Raw genomic sequence first — 13275 nt, forward strand, 5'->3', positions numbered from 1 at the left:
GCTTAATCAGTGAGACCCTATGAGCACACACTAGAAATGTGTATTCTGGTGTGTGCTCAAAGGTACAGGGTTATTGAACTCTTCCCGTCCCACAGGCCACTGAGGTATAGGATAGGTGATTCAGATTTTCCCAATAGATTGGAGACTAGAACACAGCTCTGAAGTATCAGTATTATGGCTTGAACATTTAGTGAAGAAAGTATCTAGTTTAATATACTCTAAAACCAAAGCCATCTGTCTGTTCTTTTTTTAAGATTTATTTATTTATTATATATAAGTACACTGTATTTGTCTTCAGACACACCAGAAGAGGGCATCAGATCTCATTACAGATGGTTGTGAGCCACCATGTGGTTGCTGGGATTTGAACTCAGGACCTCTGGAAGAGCAGTCAGTGCTCTTAACCACTGAGCCACCTCTCCAGCCTCATCTGTCTGTTCTTAAGGAAGGAAAATTAGTGCTTCTAGCCTCAAGCCTGGCCACGCCTTCCTCAGCTGTTTAAGATATGCACTGACACGTGCTCTGTTCTCTCATGGCTGCACTGATCCCTTCTCTGCCTTCTCATGTCTGCTCTCAGACCCTTCAAGCTTTGAGTTCTCCATCGAATGTTCAGAGTGGAATGCTCTCTCCAAGAAGCCTTCCAGATCTCTACACTCACTCTATAGATTCTCTCTAAGAACTCAAGCTACCAGGGCCAGGGAGTGGGAGGAAGAATACTAGCAGTTAGCCAGCATGGGAGAGACAGAGGCAGGCAGATCTCTCTTTGTGAGTTCAATGCCAGTCTGTTCTATACGGTGAGTTCCAGGCCAGTCAGGGCTCCACATGGAGACTCTGTCTCAGAAGTAAAAATTAAAAAAGGACGAACAGCAATCGAGTAATAAACAGCACTAAATGGAGAATAATGGGAGGCGCAGCCTGGCTGACCTGCTTTTCCCTGGGTTTCAGGCTTCGGTGCATGGATCGGGATGCTCTTTGTGGACCATTACCACACCAACCCTGTGCTGGTCAGCTTTTGCCACATTCTGATCACAAGCCACAAGGATGGAAAGCTGCAGAAGACTGCGAAACATGGGTGCCCAAACCAGTCCGCAGGTACTGTCTGCTGTTGGGACCTGTACCGGGTTCAGAGTGGAAAATGGGTAGCCATGGACTCCCCAGGATCCTCCAGAGGCACCAGACCCCCTTCCCACCCCCTTGCTCTGTATCCCTTTAAGCCAAGCTGCTCAGGAGGCACTGCTCCCATCACTCAAGCAGTATGGCTTGCCCTGCAGACTGGCTTACCTACGTGTTCTGGAACTGAACCCTGGTTCTGCTAGCACAGTTATTTATATCCCACTGTCTTGGGGTGCCAATGCACACCTCCCGCTACACAGCAGATGTGGTTTTCAAAGAGGAGATCAGTTGTGTCTTCCCCCCTCACCCCCCTATTGCTCACAGGAAGCGCTCTGAGTTCCTCCTGCCCAGGAAGGGCTCAGATACACCCAGTCATATTCCCTACAGGTCTGTGAGATAACTCACATCCCTCCTACCTCTCATCCCCCAGGAGTCCTGATCCAATGCCTCTTACCACAACTTTGCCTTGTGGGTAGCTGCTCCAAAAGTCTTTGAGGATAGCAGAGGCAACACCCAAGCCACCCCTTCATCTCTCTACTCCAATTCTGTCCTAGGTCCCCGATTCTCGGCCAGGGCCAGAACGAGGTGGTTCCTGCTGCAGACGCTGATCAACAACCCCAGGCTCGCCATGCTTAGAAAATCAAAATCAGGCCATAGTTTCAGAGAGTTCACACAGATTCTGCTGACCTGCTCAGACTGCTGATTGGGCCACCAGCTTCAGCTCCGAGGCTAGGCCATCATCCCCTTTCACAAGGGACTCAGGCTAACTATCAGCCATTCCCTACCATGGGACAGGATGACATGGGCACTGTTCATGCACATGATAGACAGCACTGATCACTTGTGCGATGGCCATGTAGACCAATGGTTTAAGCCTAGAATGCTCTCAGTCCCTTGGCCAAAAAGAAAAACAATATAAAAAGCAATGTCTGTTGAGTGAATTTCGCCTCAGTGACCTCCACTATTTGTGGGAAGGCCGCCATGGGGGTCACCTGCTAAGAAGCATGAAAGAGAGGCTGGATAAATGAGACGGCTCGGGTCGAGTGCATTTGCAGGGGACTCGGGTTTGGTTCCCAGCGTCCACGTTGGGCAGCACACAAGTGTCCGTAACTCTAGCTCTATGGGATCTGACCCATTTCTGGCCTCTTCAGGCACCTGCACAAATGTGGCAGACACATATACGCTTAAGTAAAAATAATTAAAAAAAAAACGAATCTTTAAAACATTTTTTAAAAGAAGTGATGGAGTGAATTCCTGCCTTATGGCCTGCTGGAAATGGAATCAGGGATGACCTAGGCCTTCCTCCTAAAGATAGTCTGAGTCTATCTGTGGGATCACCGACGGAAGCCAAGCAGACATGGAATAATAGGCCAGCATCCCAGGTGGAGAGCAGCACTACTAAGGCTGTGTGGGCAGGAGACCCAAGGCATTTGATGATGGCGTTCATGTTGGGTACACATGCTGGAAGAAGATGAAGCTTATTCAAAAGACAGAAGTGTCAGGCTGGGAGGTGTGGACAATGCCCTTAGGCAGAGCTCAGAGCTGCCCAAATTTTCATGCTCAAAATGGCCCAGCAGAGATACAGTCTGACCATTGAAAGTCTCCCCTGAGCCTGAGCAAGTGCCATGAGGACTCAAAGTCTCCAAGCGCTTGTTGCTCCGTACACTTGGTCCTGCTGGCGCATGCACCAGGGTTATCCCTTTTAGATGAATCTTTACAACAGCTCTTTGACTATTTGTTTTGAGAAGCTGAGAAAATGAAGAGCCCCCTCCCCTCCACCCCCCACCCAACACTTTCTAGCTCTGTGACCAAATGACTTTGTCTTTCTCTATTCACAGATACCTCTATCTGCAAAAGGGGCCAACATCCCAACTCTGTGTATCATCTTGAGGATAAAATTATTCAAAGCACACAGACACCTTTAAGCTTGTGCCCGGCACTCTAAACACTCAAAAGCAGAGATTCAACTTTGGTTGTCTCTATGGTTTGAGTGTAAGCAGTGTCTCCCAAAGACCCAGGAACCTGTTAGGACTCTAGTCCCTAGGATGGCACTATGCAGAGGGGTGAGGCCTTTGGGGGTAGTGCCTACTAGGAGGTCCTTAAGTCACTGGAGGCATGTCCTTAAAGGAGATCATGGGACTCTGGTCTTTTTGTTTCTTAGCTGATCAAATGAGTGTTTTTGCTCACTAGACATTCCCACCACACTTGATATGCTGCCTCATTAGAAGCTAAAATCAATGGAACATTCCTTCATAGACTGTGGCTTCCAAAACCATGAGCTCAAATAAATATTTTCTCTCCATACATTAACTATCTCAGGTATTTTCTTGCAGTAACAGGGAGATAATTCAGATCTCATGTCACAGAAAAATTCACGTGTGTGTGTGTGTGTGTGTGTGTGTGTGTGTGTGTGTGTGTGTGTACGTGCGTGCGCGCATGCATGTGTCTTGTGGATATGGGTATGTGTGTATGCACAAGCCTATGTGTCTGTCTATGTCCATATTATTTATCAGGATATGCAAATTAAAACCATGATACTATACAATCACAATGTCTAGGATAAAGTCTGGTGACACTACTAAGTGTTGGTGAGGATACAGAACACTAGGGTACACTGTGGTGTGTGTGAGCTGTTACCACTTTCAGAGCCTTTGGTAGTATCCTCTAAGATGTACACACTCATACTCTCTGTAGGATGATGTCATTATACAGGTGAAGGCAGGTATTAGACAGAATGAGGCCTGTCATTGGACGAGAAGGAAGGATGAACAGGAGAAAAGTTTTAGAGACAGGGAGGAGATGGGAGTGAGAGAGGAGAAGGAAAAGCAGCTGAGAGAACGTGGAGGCGGATGTTAAGATTCCTCTCTGCACATTAGTATTCTTACAGGGCTTTGTATGTCTAGATGAGCAAATTACATATTATCAATTGGATCAGAGGTTATTGTGTTGTGTGTTCTTTCATTTGGCGATTTAATTGAATTCAAGAGAATGTGTGGTAGCTGGAGACACTGGGCCACTATGGAATTGGGATGTTTATGTCTGCCATGGTGGCAACCTGCCTTGGGAACTAGACGTGGAGAGAGATTGTTGCCAGGCTCAGAGAGTAGCCATTGGCAGTGTGATATGGGATAGAGCAAAGCGGGTGAGTGGCTTTGCTGACTGAGATGAAAATATCAAATAGATGTCTTGGGGCACGACAGTGCCAGACCAAGTGCAGGATAAATGAAAGCCCTTATTTTAATTTTACCGCAACAACTCTCTGACACAGTAATTCCAAAATCAATTGTAGACCAAGTAGAAATGGCTGTGTATGCTCTCCATGCAGAAGAATGGTTAGAGCAGGGATTTGGATGCATTCCCAAGTTGTAGAGAATGGCGGAAGCCCTGGGTGCATGAAGTCCCGAGTAATTGTTGACATAGGGCCCCACAGCCTCAGACTCAGAGGGATTGGGAACCCTTCCTTGGAGGGGAGGGGGGGTGCTGAGTGTAAGCATTGACAGCCTTTGTAGAAAATGTTCACCAGTGCAGTCTCCATCCAGATGTCTGTGGCCTGAAGATGGCTCCCCTACAAAGGCGGCTCCTACCGAGATAAGCTAAATCTGCCTCCTTGCTTCAGATGCATACTTGTTCATCTGCACGCAACAATCCTGTCTCCCTGCTCAGCTCTATATAATAAACAAGCCAAGCTTCTGGGGTGCTGTGTATCCTCCGTCTGAGAGGCCAGACCTCCACACGGCTTTCCGTCTGTGAACTGGGCTATTCTTTTTCTTTCTCATTTCCTCCTGTCCCCAGTCAGATGGAGTCCCTGGAGCCAAGCAGGGACATAGTTCCAAATTGAAATGGGAGTCACCCAATGTGCACTGAAAATACACATAAAATGGACTATATTTCTAATAATAGAATGCCATCGGAAACAGACTGTAAGTACATTCATCGTGAGGAAGGTTTGTTTTTACTTTTAAAATATTTTTCACTTATTCTTTGACAGATTCATATATGTATATCATGTCTTGATCATATATGCATATCTATATGTGTCTTAGTACCCACCCCCAATTCCCTCTTCCTCTCTCTCCCAGTCACACCCACAACACATCCCTCCCTCCTACCCTCATGTCTGTTCTGTTTGCATCCTGTTTGCTGTGATAAAACATTCCAACCAATAGCAACTTAGGAAGGAAAAGGTTTATTTACATTTACGTTTTTAGGTCAAAGTACATCACTGTGGGAAGCCAGGGTAGGAGCTCAAGCAAGACCAGGAACCCAAAGGCAGAAACTAAGGCAGAGTCTATGGAGGCACCTGGCTCGCTGGCTTGTTCCTTCTGACTCATGCTCAGCTCGCTTTTGTAAACCAGCCAGGACCACCTGCCCAGGGGTGGCACTGCCCACAGTGGGCTGGGAGCATCAATGTGTGCCTTACAATCAGTGTGTGACTACAGGTCACTGTGATTTGAGCAATCCCTCAATGGAGGTTTCCTCTCCCCAGGAGACTTCGAATTGTGTCAAGTTGGCAATAAAAACCAATCAGCACAAAGTCTTTTATTTTAGAAAATATAATCCCACAAATCCAGTTAGGGCTGATCCCATAGGCATGGGTGTGGGGCCATCCACTGGTCCATGGCAATCTGTCAGAGTCCACCAGAAACCCTTAGAGGTGATAAATACCTCCAGCAAATCGTCAGGATACAAAATTAACATTATAGTCAGTGTTGCTGAATAACAATGACAAACATACTAAGAAAGAAAGATCTCCCATGCTCATGGATTGGCAGGATTAATATGGTAAAAATGGCCATTTTACCAAAAGCAATCTACAGATTCAATGCAATCCCCATCAAAATACCAATCCAATTCTTCAAAGAGTTAGACAGAACAATTTGCAAATTCATCTGGAATAACAAAAAACCCAGGATAGCTAAAGCTATCCTCAACAATAAAAGGACTTCAGGGGGAATCACTATCCCTGAACTCAAGCAGTATTACAGAGCAATAGTGATAAAAACTGCATGGTATTGGTACAGAGACAGACAGATAGACCAATGGAATAGAATTGAAGACCCAGAAATGAACCCACACACCTATGGTCACTTGATTTTTGACAAAGGAGCCAAAACCATCCAATGGAAAAAAGATAGTATTTTCAGCAAATGGTGCTGGTTCAACTGGAGGGCAACATGTAGAAGAATGCAGATCGATCCATCCTTATCACCCTGTACAAAGCTTAAGTCCAAGTGGATCAAGGACCTCCACATCAAACCAGACACACTCAAACTAATAGAAGAAAAACTAGGGAAGCATCTGGAACACATGGGCACTGGAAAAAATTTCCTGAACAAAACACCAATGGCTTATGCTCTAAGATCAAGAATCGACAAATGGGATCTCATAAAACTGCAAAGCTTCTGTAAGGCAAAGGACACTGTGGTTAGGACAAAATGGCAACCAACAGATTGGGAAAAGATCTTTACCAATCCTACAACAGATAGAGGCCTTATTTCCAAAATATACAAAGAACTCAAGAAGTTAGACCGCAGGGAAACAAATAACCCTATTAAAAAATGGGGTTCAGAGCTAAACAAAGAATTCACAGCTGAGGAATGCCGAATGGCTGAGAAACACCTAAAGAAATGTTCAACATCTTTAGTCATAAGGGAAATGCAAATCAAAACAACCCTGAGATTTCACCTCACACCAGTGCGATTGGCTAAGATCAAAAACTCAGGTGACAGCAGATGCTGGCGAGGATGTGGAGAAAGAGGAACACTCCTCCATTGTTGGTGGGATTGCAGACTGGTAAAACCATTCTGGAAATCAGTCTGGAGGTTCCTCAGAAAATTGGACATTGAACTGCCTGAGGATCCAGCTATACCTCTCTTGGGCATATACCCAAAAGATGCCTCAACATATAAAAGAGACACGTGCTCCACTATGTTCATCGCAGCCTTATTTATAATAGCCAGAAGCTGGAAAGAACCCAGATGCCCTTCAACAGAGGAATGGATACAGAAAATGTGGTACATCTACACAATGGGATATTACTCAGCTATCAAAAACAACGAGTTTATGAAATTCGTAGGCAAATGGTTGGAACTGGAAAATATCATCCTGAGTGAGCTAACCCAATCACAGAAAGACATACATGGTATGCACTCATTGATAAGTGGCTATTAGCCCAAATGCTTGAATTACCCTAGATCCCTAGAACAAACGAAACTCAAGACGGATGATCAAAATGTGAATGCTTCACTCCTTCTTTAAATGAGGAAAAAGAATACCCTTGGCAGGGAAGGGAGAGGCAAAGATTAAAACAGAGACTGAAGGAACACCCATTCAGAGCCTGCCCCACATGTGGCCCATACATATACAGCCACCCAATTAGACAAGATGGATGAAGCAAAGAAGTGCAGACCGACAGGAGCCGGATGTAGATCGCTCCTGAGAGACACAGCCAGAATACAGCAAATATAGAGGCGAATGCCAGCAGCAAACCACTGAACTGAGAATAGGTCCCCTATTGAAGGAATCAGAGAAAGAACTGGAAGAGCTTGAAGGGGCTCGAGACCCCAAAAGTACAACAATGCCAAGCAACCAGAGCTTCCAGGGACTAAGCCACTACCTAAAGACTATACATGGACTGACCCTGGACTCTGACCCCATAGGTAGCAATGAATATCCTAGTAAGAGCACCAGTGGAAGGGGAAGCCCTGGGTCCTGCTAAGACTGAACCCACAGTGAACTAGTCTATGGGGGGAGGGCGGCAATGGGGGGAGGGTTGGGAGGGGAACACCCATAAGGAAGGGGAGGGGGGAGGGGGATGTTTGCCCGGAAACCGGGAAAGGGAATAACACTCGAAATGTATATAAGAAATACTCAAGTTAATAAAAAAAAAAAAAAAAGGAAAAAAAAAAAGAAATAAGGTGGTTGGGATTCCATTCGTAGAAGTCTTTTAAAAAAAAAAGTACCTTGGAATGTGAAAAGAACCAAAAACTTAAACAAACAATCAAAGAAACCCTCTGTAACGAAAACGTTAAGACACCAAAGAAAGAAATCAAGGAAGACACTTAGAAAACATGAAGGGATGTTGGATTTTGCCAAAAGCATTTCAACAATTGAGATGAACGTGTGACTTTTGCCTTTAGGTCCCTTCATATAATTTGTAATGCTGATCTACTTAGTGAGCCATCCTTGCCTCTTGATTGTGGTGAATGATGTTTTTGATGGATTCTTGAATCCTTTTTGCAAGTATTTTCTTAAGAACTTTTGGACCTTGTTCACTGGGGAGATTGGTCTGCAATTCTTTTTTATCTTGTTGCTTCTTTGCCTGGCTTTGGAATCGAGGTAATGCCAGTTTCATAAAGAGAGTTTAATGAAGTTCTTTACTTTTCTGTTTGGTGGAATACTGTGACAGGAAGGATGCTAGTTCTTCTTCGAAGGTAAAATCCATCCCTCCGGGACTTTTTTTAGTTGGGAGATTTTATTAAACTTCTATATCAGTCTCACTGTTTAGAGATCACATGATACCATGGCCAGCTCCCAGGAGGCTGTAACTGCTGGAGCGGAAGTGTCCAGGCAAGGGACAAGTTTCTGATGTTTCAAGCTCAAGCCAGCAAGTCTTTCCTGGGATGAGAAAGGGCAGAGACTGAAAACCCCTACTTCCTCTCCAAAACAGAATAAAGCAAACAAACAAACAAACAATAAAAAGTCTTGTTTTGTTTTTTTTTAATCCCCTTACTAGGTCACCTACACGCTTTCTTTTCATTAGAGCCAAAATGAACCCAGTCTTTATTTTACTTCACCCTGGACCAAAGAATGAGACTAAACGGGTTTCGTATTCACCGCTCCATCATTCGCCTCCGCCGAAGAATGAGAATCAGTCATCACTCCTGAGTTTCTGATGCTGCAGCCAGCTGTGGAAGAACACTCCCTCTCCCGTGTCACTGTGGAAAGGGCTTGCCAGCAGTTCTGTTCCTGGACCCCTGCGGCTTTTCTGGAAAGAAGCAGAGTGGCCTGTAGTACACTAGAAACTCTAGCTCAGTGGTTCTCAACCTTCCTGAGGCTGTGACCCTTTTATGCAGGTCCTCAGGTTGTGGTGACCCCAACCATCGCATTATTTTTGTTACTACTTCATAACTGTAATTTTGCTATTGTTGTGAATCAGAATGAAAACATTTTTGAATATAGAGGGAGTCAGAGGGTTCCGACCCACCGGTTGAAAACCACTGCTTTTAGTGGTCTAGTGCATGCGGTTCTCATTCTGGCCAGGCAGGTCTTAAGCCCTGAATTCTGACCTTTCCACCTATTTTTGAACTGGGAAAGGTCTGATCTTTTTACCTGCACAGATTGGTTTTAACCTGAGCAACAAAGGGAGACTGGATTCCTTGACAACAGTCAAGAGCTGCACAGACTCTCTGATCTCCTACTAGCTTTTGGGAACGTTTTTAAGGGCACTCCAAGGACCCAACATTAAAAAGAAGTGGTGAGTTTCACTACTCCAAGTGGGCCACCGCTATTGCAGCCTGACTCCACTCCCTGAGAAGGAAGTGTGGGCAGGGAAAGCCCCGCCCCTCGCGTTGCCCCGCCCCTCGCGTTGCCTAGGAGACCGAGGCTTCTTGACGCAGTTACTGCTAGCTTCTGGGTGAATCTTTGCTTCAGGTGCGGGGAGCCTCCAGGCTTGGGTCAGGTCCTCCAAATCGCTGGGCTTGGGGGACAGCGGGCTGATTGAGCAGACAGGAAGGTGGGCGTGTCGCAAACAGTCGGCATCTAATTAGCGAGGCCAGAATCAAACTTTTCCTTCCCTTTGCAGCACTCCCCGATTTCTCCTGGAGGATGTGGCTGGGGTTCCAGTCCTACCTAACGTCTTAGGCGGATTGACCATCCCCAGAAGAGCTCAAGTCGAGCACAGACAATAATCCTGCCCTTTCCAGAAAGTGTCTGTGGGATTTACGCCCTGTGCGCTAGAGAAAACCCACTGTGTCTCCTCACCTTCCCCCACCCGCTCCACGCACACCTTATATTGTTTGAAATCTAAGTTTCTCCTTAAACAAGGTGTCCTGTGGGATCTAGTGCTGTCTTTAGGCTGGAGGTCCTAGCAAGAGGGTCCCAGCCTCTGGGTGGAAACTAAGACCAAGTTCCAAGTGTGTTTCCAGAACCAAGGGGAATTGGGTCAACAGCCAAGATGTCGCCAGTGGGAAAGATGTCACAAGTACAGAATGGCAAAGTCTACCAGCAGATCTTCCACGCCCAGGTAAGGCGCCCTGCTGGCCTCTGTTCCCTTTCTCTCAGTTTCCACAGACTTTCCTGGTCCCTTCTAATTCTTTTTGTTCTGCGAGTTTCCCCGTGTAAGAGCTGTTTTACTTATCTTTTATTGAGAATAGACTTTTTTCATACAATAAATAACTGCTATTGGGTATATTATAGTGCACACATAGAAGAACATGGGACGTTTGGTTTCAAAATTAAAAAATTAATTTTGGTAAAAAAAATATTAATCAAAGTTTTTCAGAATTAGTCTGAATTAACCATTCTGTGCCTGCGTCTTTTTGTAGAGCATAAAAGCAATTCTTATTTTTCTGTTTAAAAAGTGAGCTTCAGCCAGCCATGGTGGCACACGCCTTTAGTCCCAGCACTTGGGAGGCAGAGGCAGGTCTATCTCTGTGTGTTTGAGGCCTACATAGCAAGTCAGAGAGAGACGCTGTTGATGATGATGATGATGATGATGATGATGATGATGATGATGATGGTGGTGGTGGTGGTGATGATGGTGGTGGTGGTGGTGGTGGTGGTGGTGGTGGTGGTGATGTGATGATGGTGGTGGTGGTGGTGGTGGTGGTGGTGGTGGTGGTGGTGGTGGTGGTGGTGGTGGTGGTGGTGGTGGTGGTGGTAGTGATGTGATGATGGTGGTGGTGGTGGTGGTGGTGGTGGTGGTGGTGGTGGTGGTGGTGGTGGTGGTGATGGTGATGGTGATGGTAGTGGTGGGTCTTTTTCTGTAATAGGGTTTTGAATCTCCCTTTTCTCCTTGGCAGTCTCTCAGAACTCATGCCCATGGCCAGGGGTATTCTCACACCTCACTGGTACCCAGTCTCTGACTCCTTAGAGGACTTGTCTTACAGGGTTAAAGCTTCCTTGGCCATGGCTAATGTAAAGATTGCTATGCCTTCTTGAATGTACCTTGCAGACCAAAGAGACCTACAAACATTAAATCTAGTGTGCTGCTTATCAAAGTGATATTTTTATTACTCATTTGAGCCATAAATCATCCTTCCCGTATAACCTTTAGAAATAATAAAACTATAGAGAAACCAGAGAGCTCAAATTACTCACATGACTCAGCTCCTTATATAAGCAAGATATTATTCTCAACCTTCTGTTGTTTTTCCATCTATTTTTAAATTTGAAATTTAAAATTCAGGTTGTATTTTTTTCTTTCTTTTTTTTCTTTCTTTTTTTTGCAAAAAAGGTGGCGTTGTTAAATGTACTAGAAGGGACAGCAGGTCTAGCAGTATCCAAAGTGCCCATAATCTTTAACTTATGCTTTAAAACAAGATTTATATTTATTTTGTGTATATGAATGTTTTGTCTGAGTATGTGTGTGTAAGGCTGGTGCTCTGGAAGGCAAGCAGGGAATTGTGAGCCACCTTGAGGATGTAGAAAATGGAGCTCTGATCCTTAGTAAAAGCAGCAAGTGCTCCTAATCCTGGAGCTGTCTCTTTAGCCCTGCAAGTTGTGTTTTAACTAATAGGTTTAATGATACATTATTGGTTAACAGTTTCCTTGTCATAAAAAATGTGTGGTAATTTCTTTTTTAAGATTTATTTATTTACTATATATAAGTACACTATAGCTCTCTTCAAACACACCACAAAATGGCATCGGATCCTGTTACAGATGGTTGTGAGCCACCATGTAGTTGCTGGGATTTGGACTCAGGACCTCTGGAAGAGCAGTCAGTGCTTTTAACCACTGAGCCATCTCTCCAGCCCTGCTAAATTCTGTCTTTAGTAAGCACCTACCATTCCATCGAAGGAATTTTACTCAGCCAGTCTCCTTTTACTGAATGGTTCTGGTTTATTTTGCTTTGTTTTCACTTTTTGTTTTGTTTTTCATTTATCATCCGTTTCTTATGGTTACAAAAATAATTGTGTACACCAAATGATCTTCATTCAGAGTTCTTTACGCACACCTTCCTTGAAACGCCCCATGCCTGTTAAGAGATCTTCTGCAGTGGGTGGGCATGGAGTCGGAGTACAAGGTGCCTTCCGAATGCCAGGTGCCTTCATGTCCTCCTACGTCACATGTCACAGCCATCATGAAGAGCTCGGGCACCGGAAAAGTTCACAATCCCTGTGCTCCATCTTTCTTGCACTCAGGTGCAGCTGGTTCAGTCCCTGGCAGCCACCAGGAAGCGGGCTGCAGAGCATTCTGAGACTCCAAAGAACGTCAAGACACCCATGATGAAGAAGGTGCCGCTACCTGAGGGGGAGACTATGACCCCTCGGCAGAGGAAGTGGGTGCATAGCCTCCCCAACGACGGGGTCACGGAAAACCCAGTTCTCTATAGGTAAGTCTCGCCACTGGGCCCCATTGCAGGGGTCCGTCTCCAGAGACTCAGGAAGATGTGTGCCCAATAGGAACAGAGTCTCGAGAACCTTCTCCAAAAACGGGAGCTTTTGGTTAACCTGCTTGGAAAGACGTTTCTCTCTTCTCTCAGTCGTTTCGAGGGAGTGTCTAGGTAGAGGATCCCCACTGTTACAGAGCTTGACTTTTCAACCAGAGTGAATACCCACTTTCCCTCAATGGTGGGATGGGAAGACCACACAGAGGACAGGGTTGGGAAGCTCCCTAGGGAGGAGCCATGAATGGGATGGGATGCTAAGGGGGTGGGGGTGGAGGATACAACTTTTACTTGGTTTTTGACTCATTGGCTGAGGTTAGTGAGTCTAGATCAGTGGTTCTCAACCTCCTTAACGCTGTGACCCTTTAATACAGTACCTCATGTTGCAGTGACCCCCAACCCTAAAATCATTCTCGTCGCTACTTCACAACTGTGGTTTTTTGCTACTGTTATGAGCCACAATGTAAATATCTGTGTTTTCTGACGGTCTTAGGTAACCCCTGTGAGAAGGCCATTTGACCCCCAAAGGGGTTGTGACCCACAGGTTGAGA

General features: G+C 45.4%; 2 protein-coding genes across 5 annotated transcripts in view; both read left to right on the plus strand.

Annotated features, from left to right (window-relative positions):
• The window catches only part of Stra6l (STRA6-like), a 41665-nt gene extending 38254 nt beyond the window's left edge, over window positions 1-3411 (plus strand). The window contains exons 16-17 of one of the 2 annotated variants that reach the window (XM_006238038.5): window positions 946-1092; window positions 1668-3411. In XM_006238038.5, the coding sequence (XP_006238100.1) occupies window positions 946-1092; window positions 1668-1816 (296 nt within the window). In that variant the 3' untranslated portion in view covers window positions 1817-3411. The remainder of the gene's footprint in view (window positions 1-945; window positions 1093-1667) is intronic. The other variant, NM_001025276.1, reaches the window with a different exon arrangement.
• Window positions 3412-9716: 6305 nt separating this feature from the next.
• The window catches only part of Ccdc180 (coiled-coil domain containing 180), a 68606-nt gene continuing 65047 nt past the window's right edge, over window positions 9717-13275 (plus strand). The window contains exons 1-3 of one of the 3 annotated variants that reach the window (NM_001427684.1): window positions 9717-9765; window positions 9917-10357; window positions 12480-12670. In NM_001427684.1, the coding sequence (NP_001414613.1) occupies window positions 10289-10357; window positions 12480-12670 (260 nt within the window). In that variant the 5' untranslated portion in view covers window positions 9717-9765; window positions 9917-10288. Of the gene's footprint in view, window positions 10358-12479; window positions 12671-13275 lie in introns of all 3 variants that reach the window. The other 2 variants (XM_017593913.3, XM_063287055.1) reach the window with 2 other exon arrangements.

This window comes from Rattus norvegicus, chromosome 5, assembly GCF_036323735.1.
Source record: "Rattus norvegicus strain BN/NHsdMcwi chromosome 5, GRCr8, whole genome shotgun sequence".
Classification (NCBI taxonomy): Eukaryota; Metazoa; Chordata; class Mammalia; order Rodentia; family Muridae; genus Rattus; species Rattus norvegicus.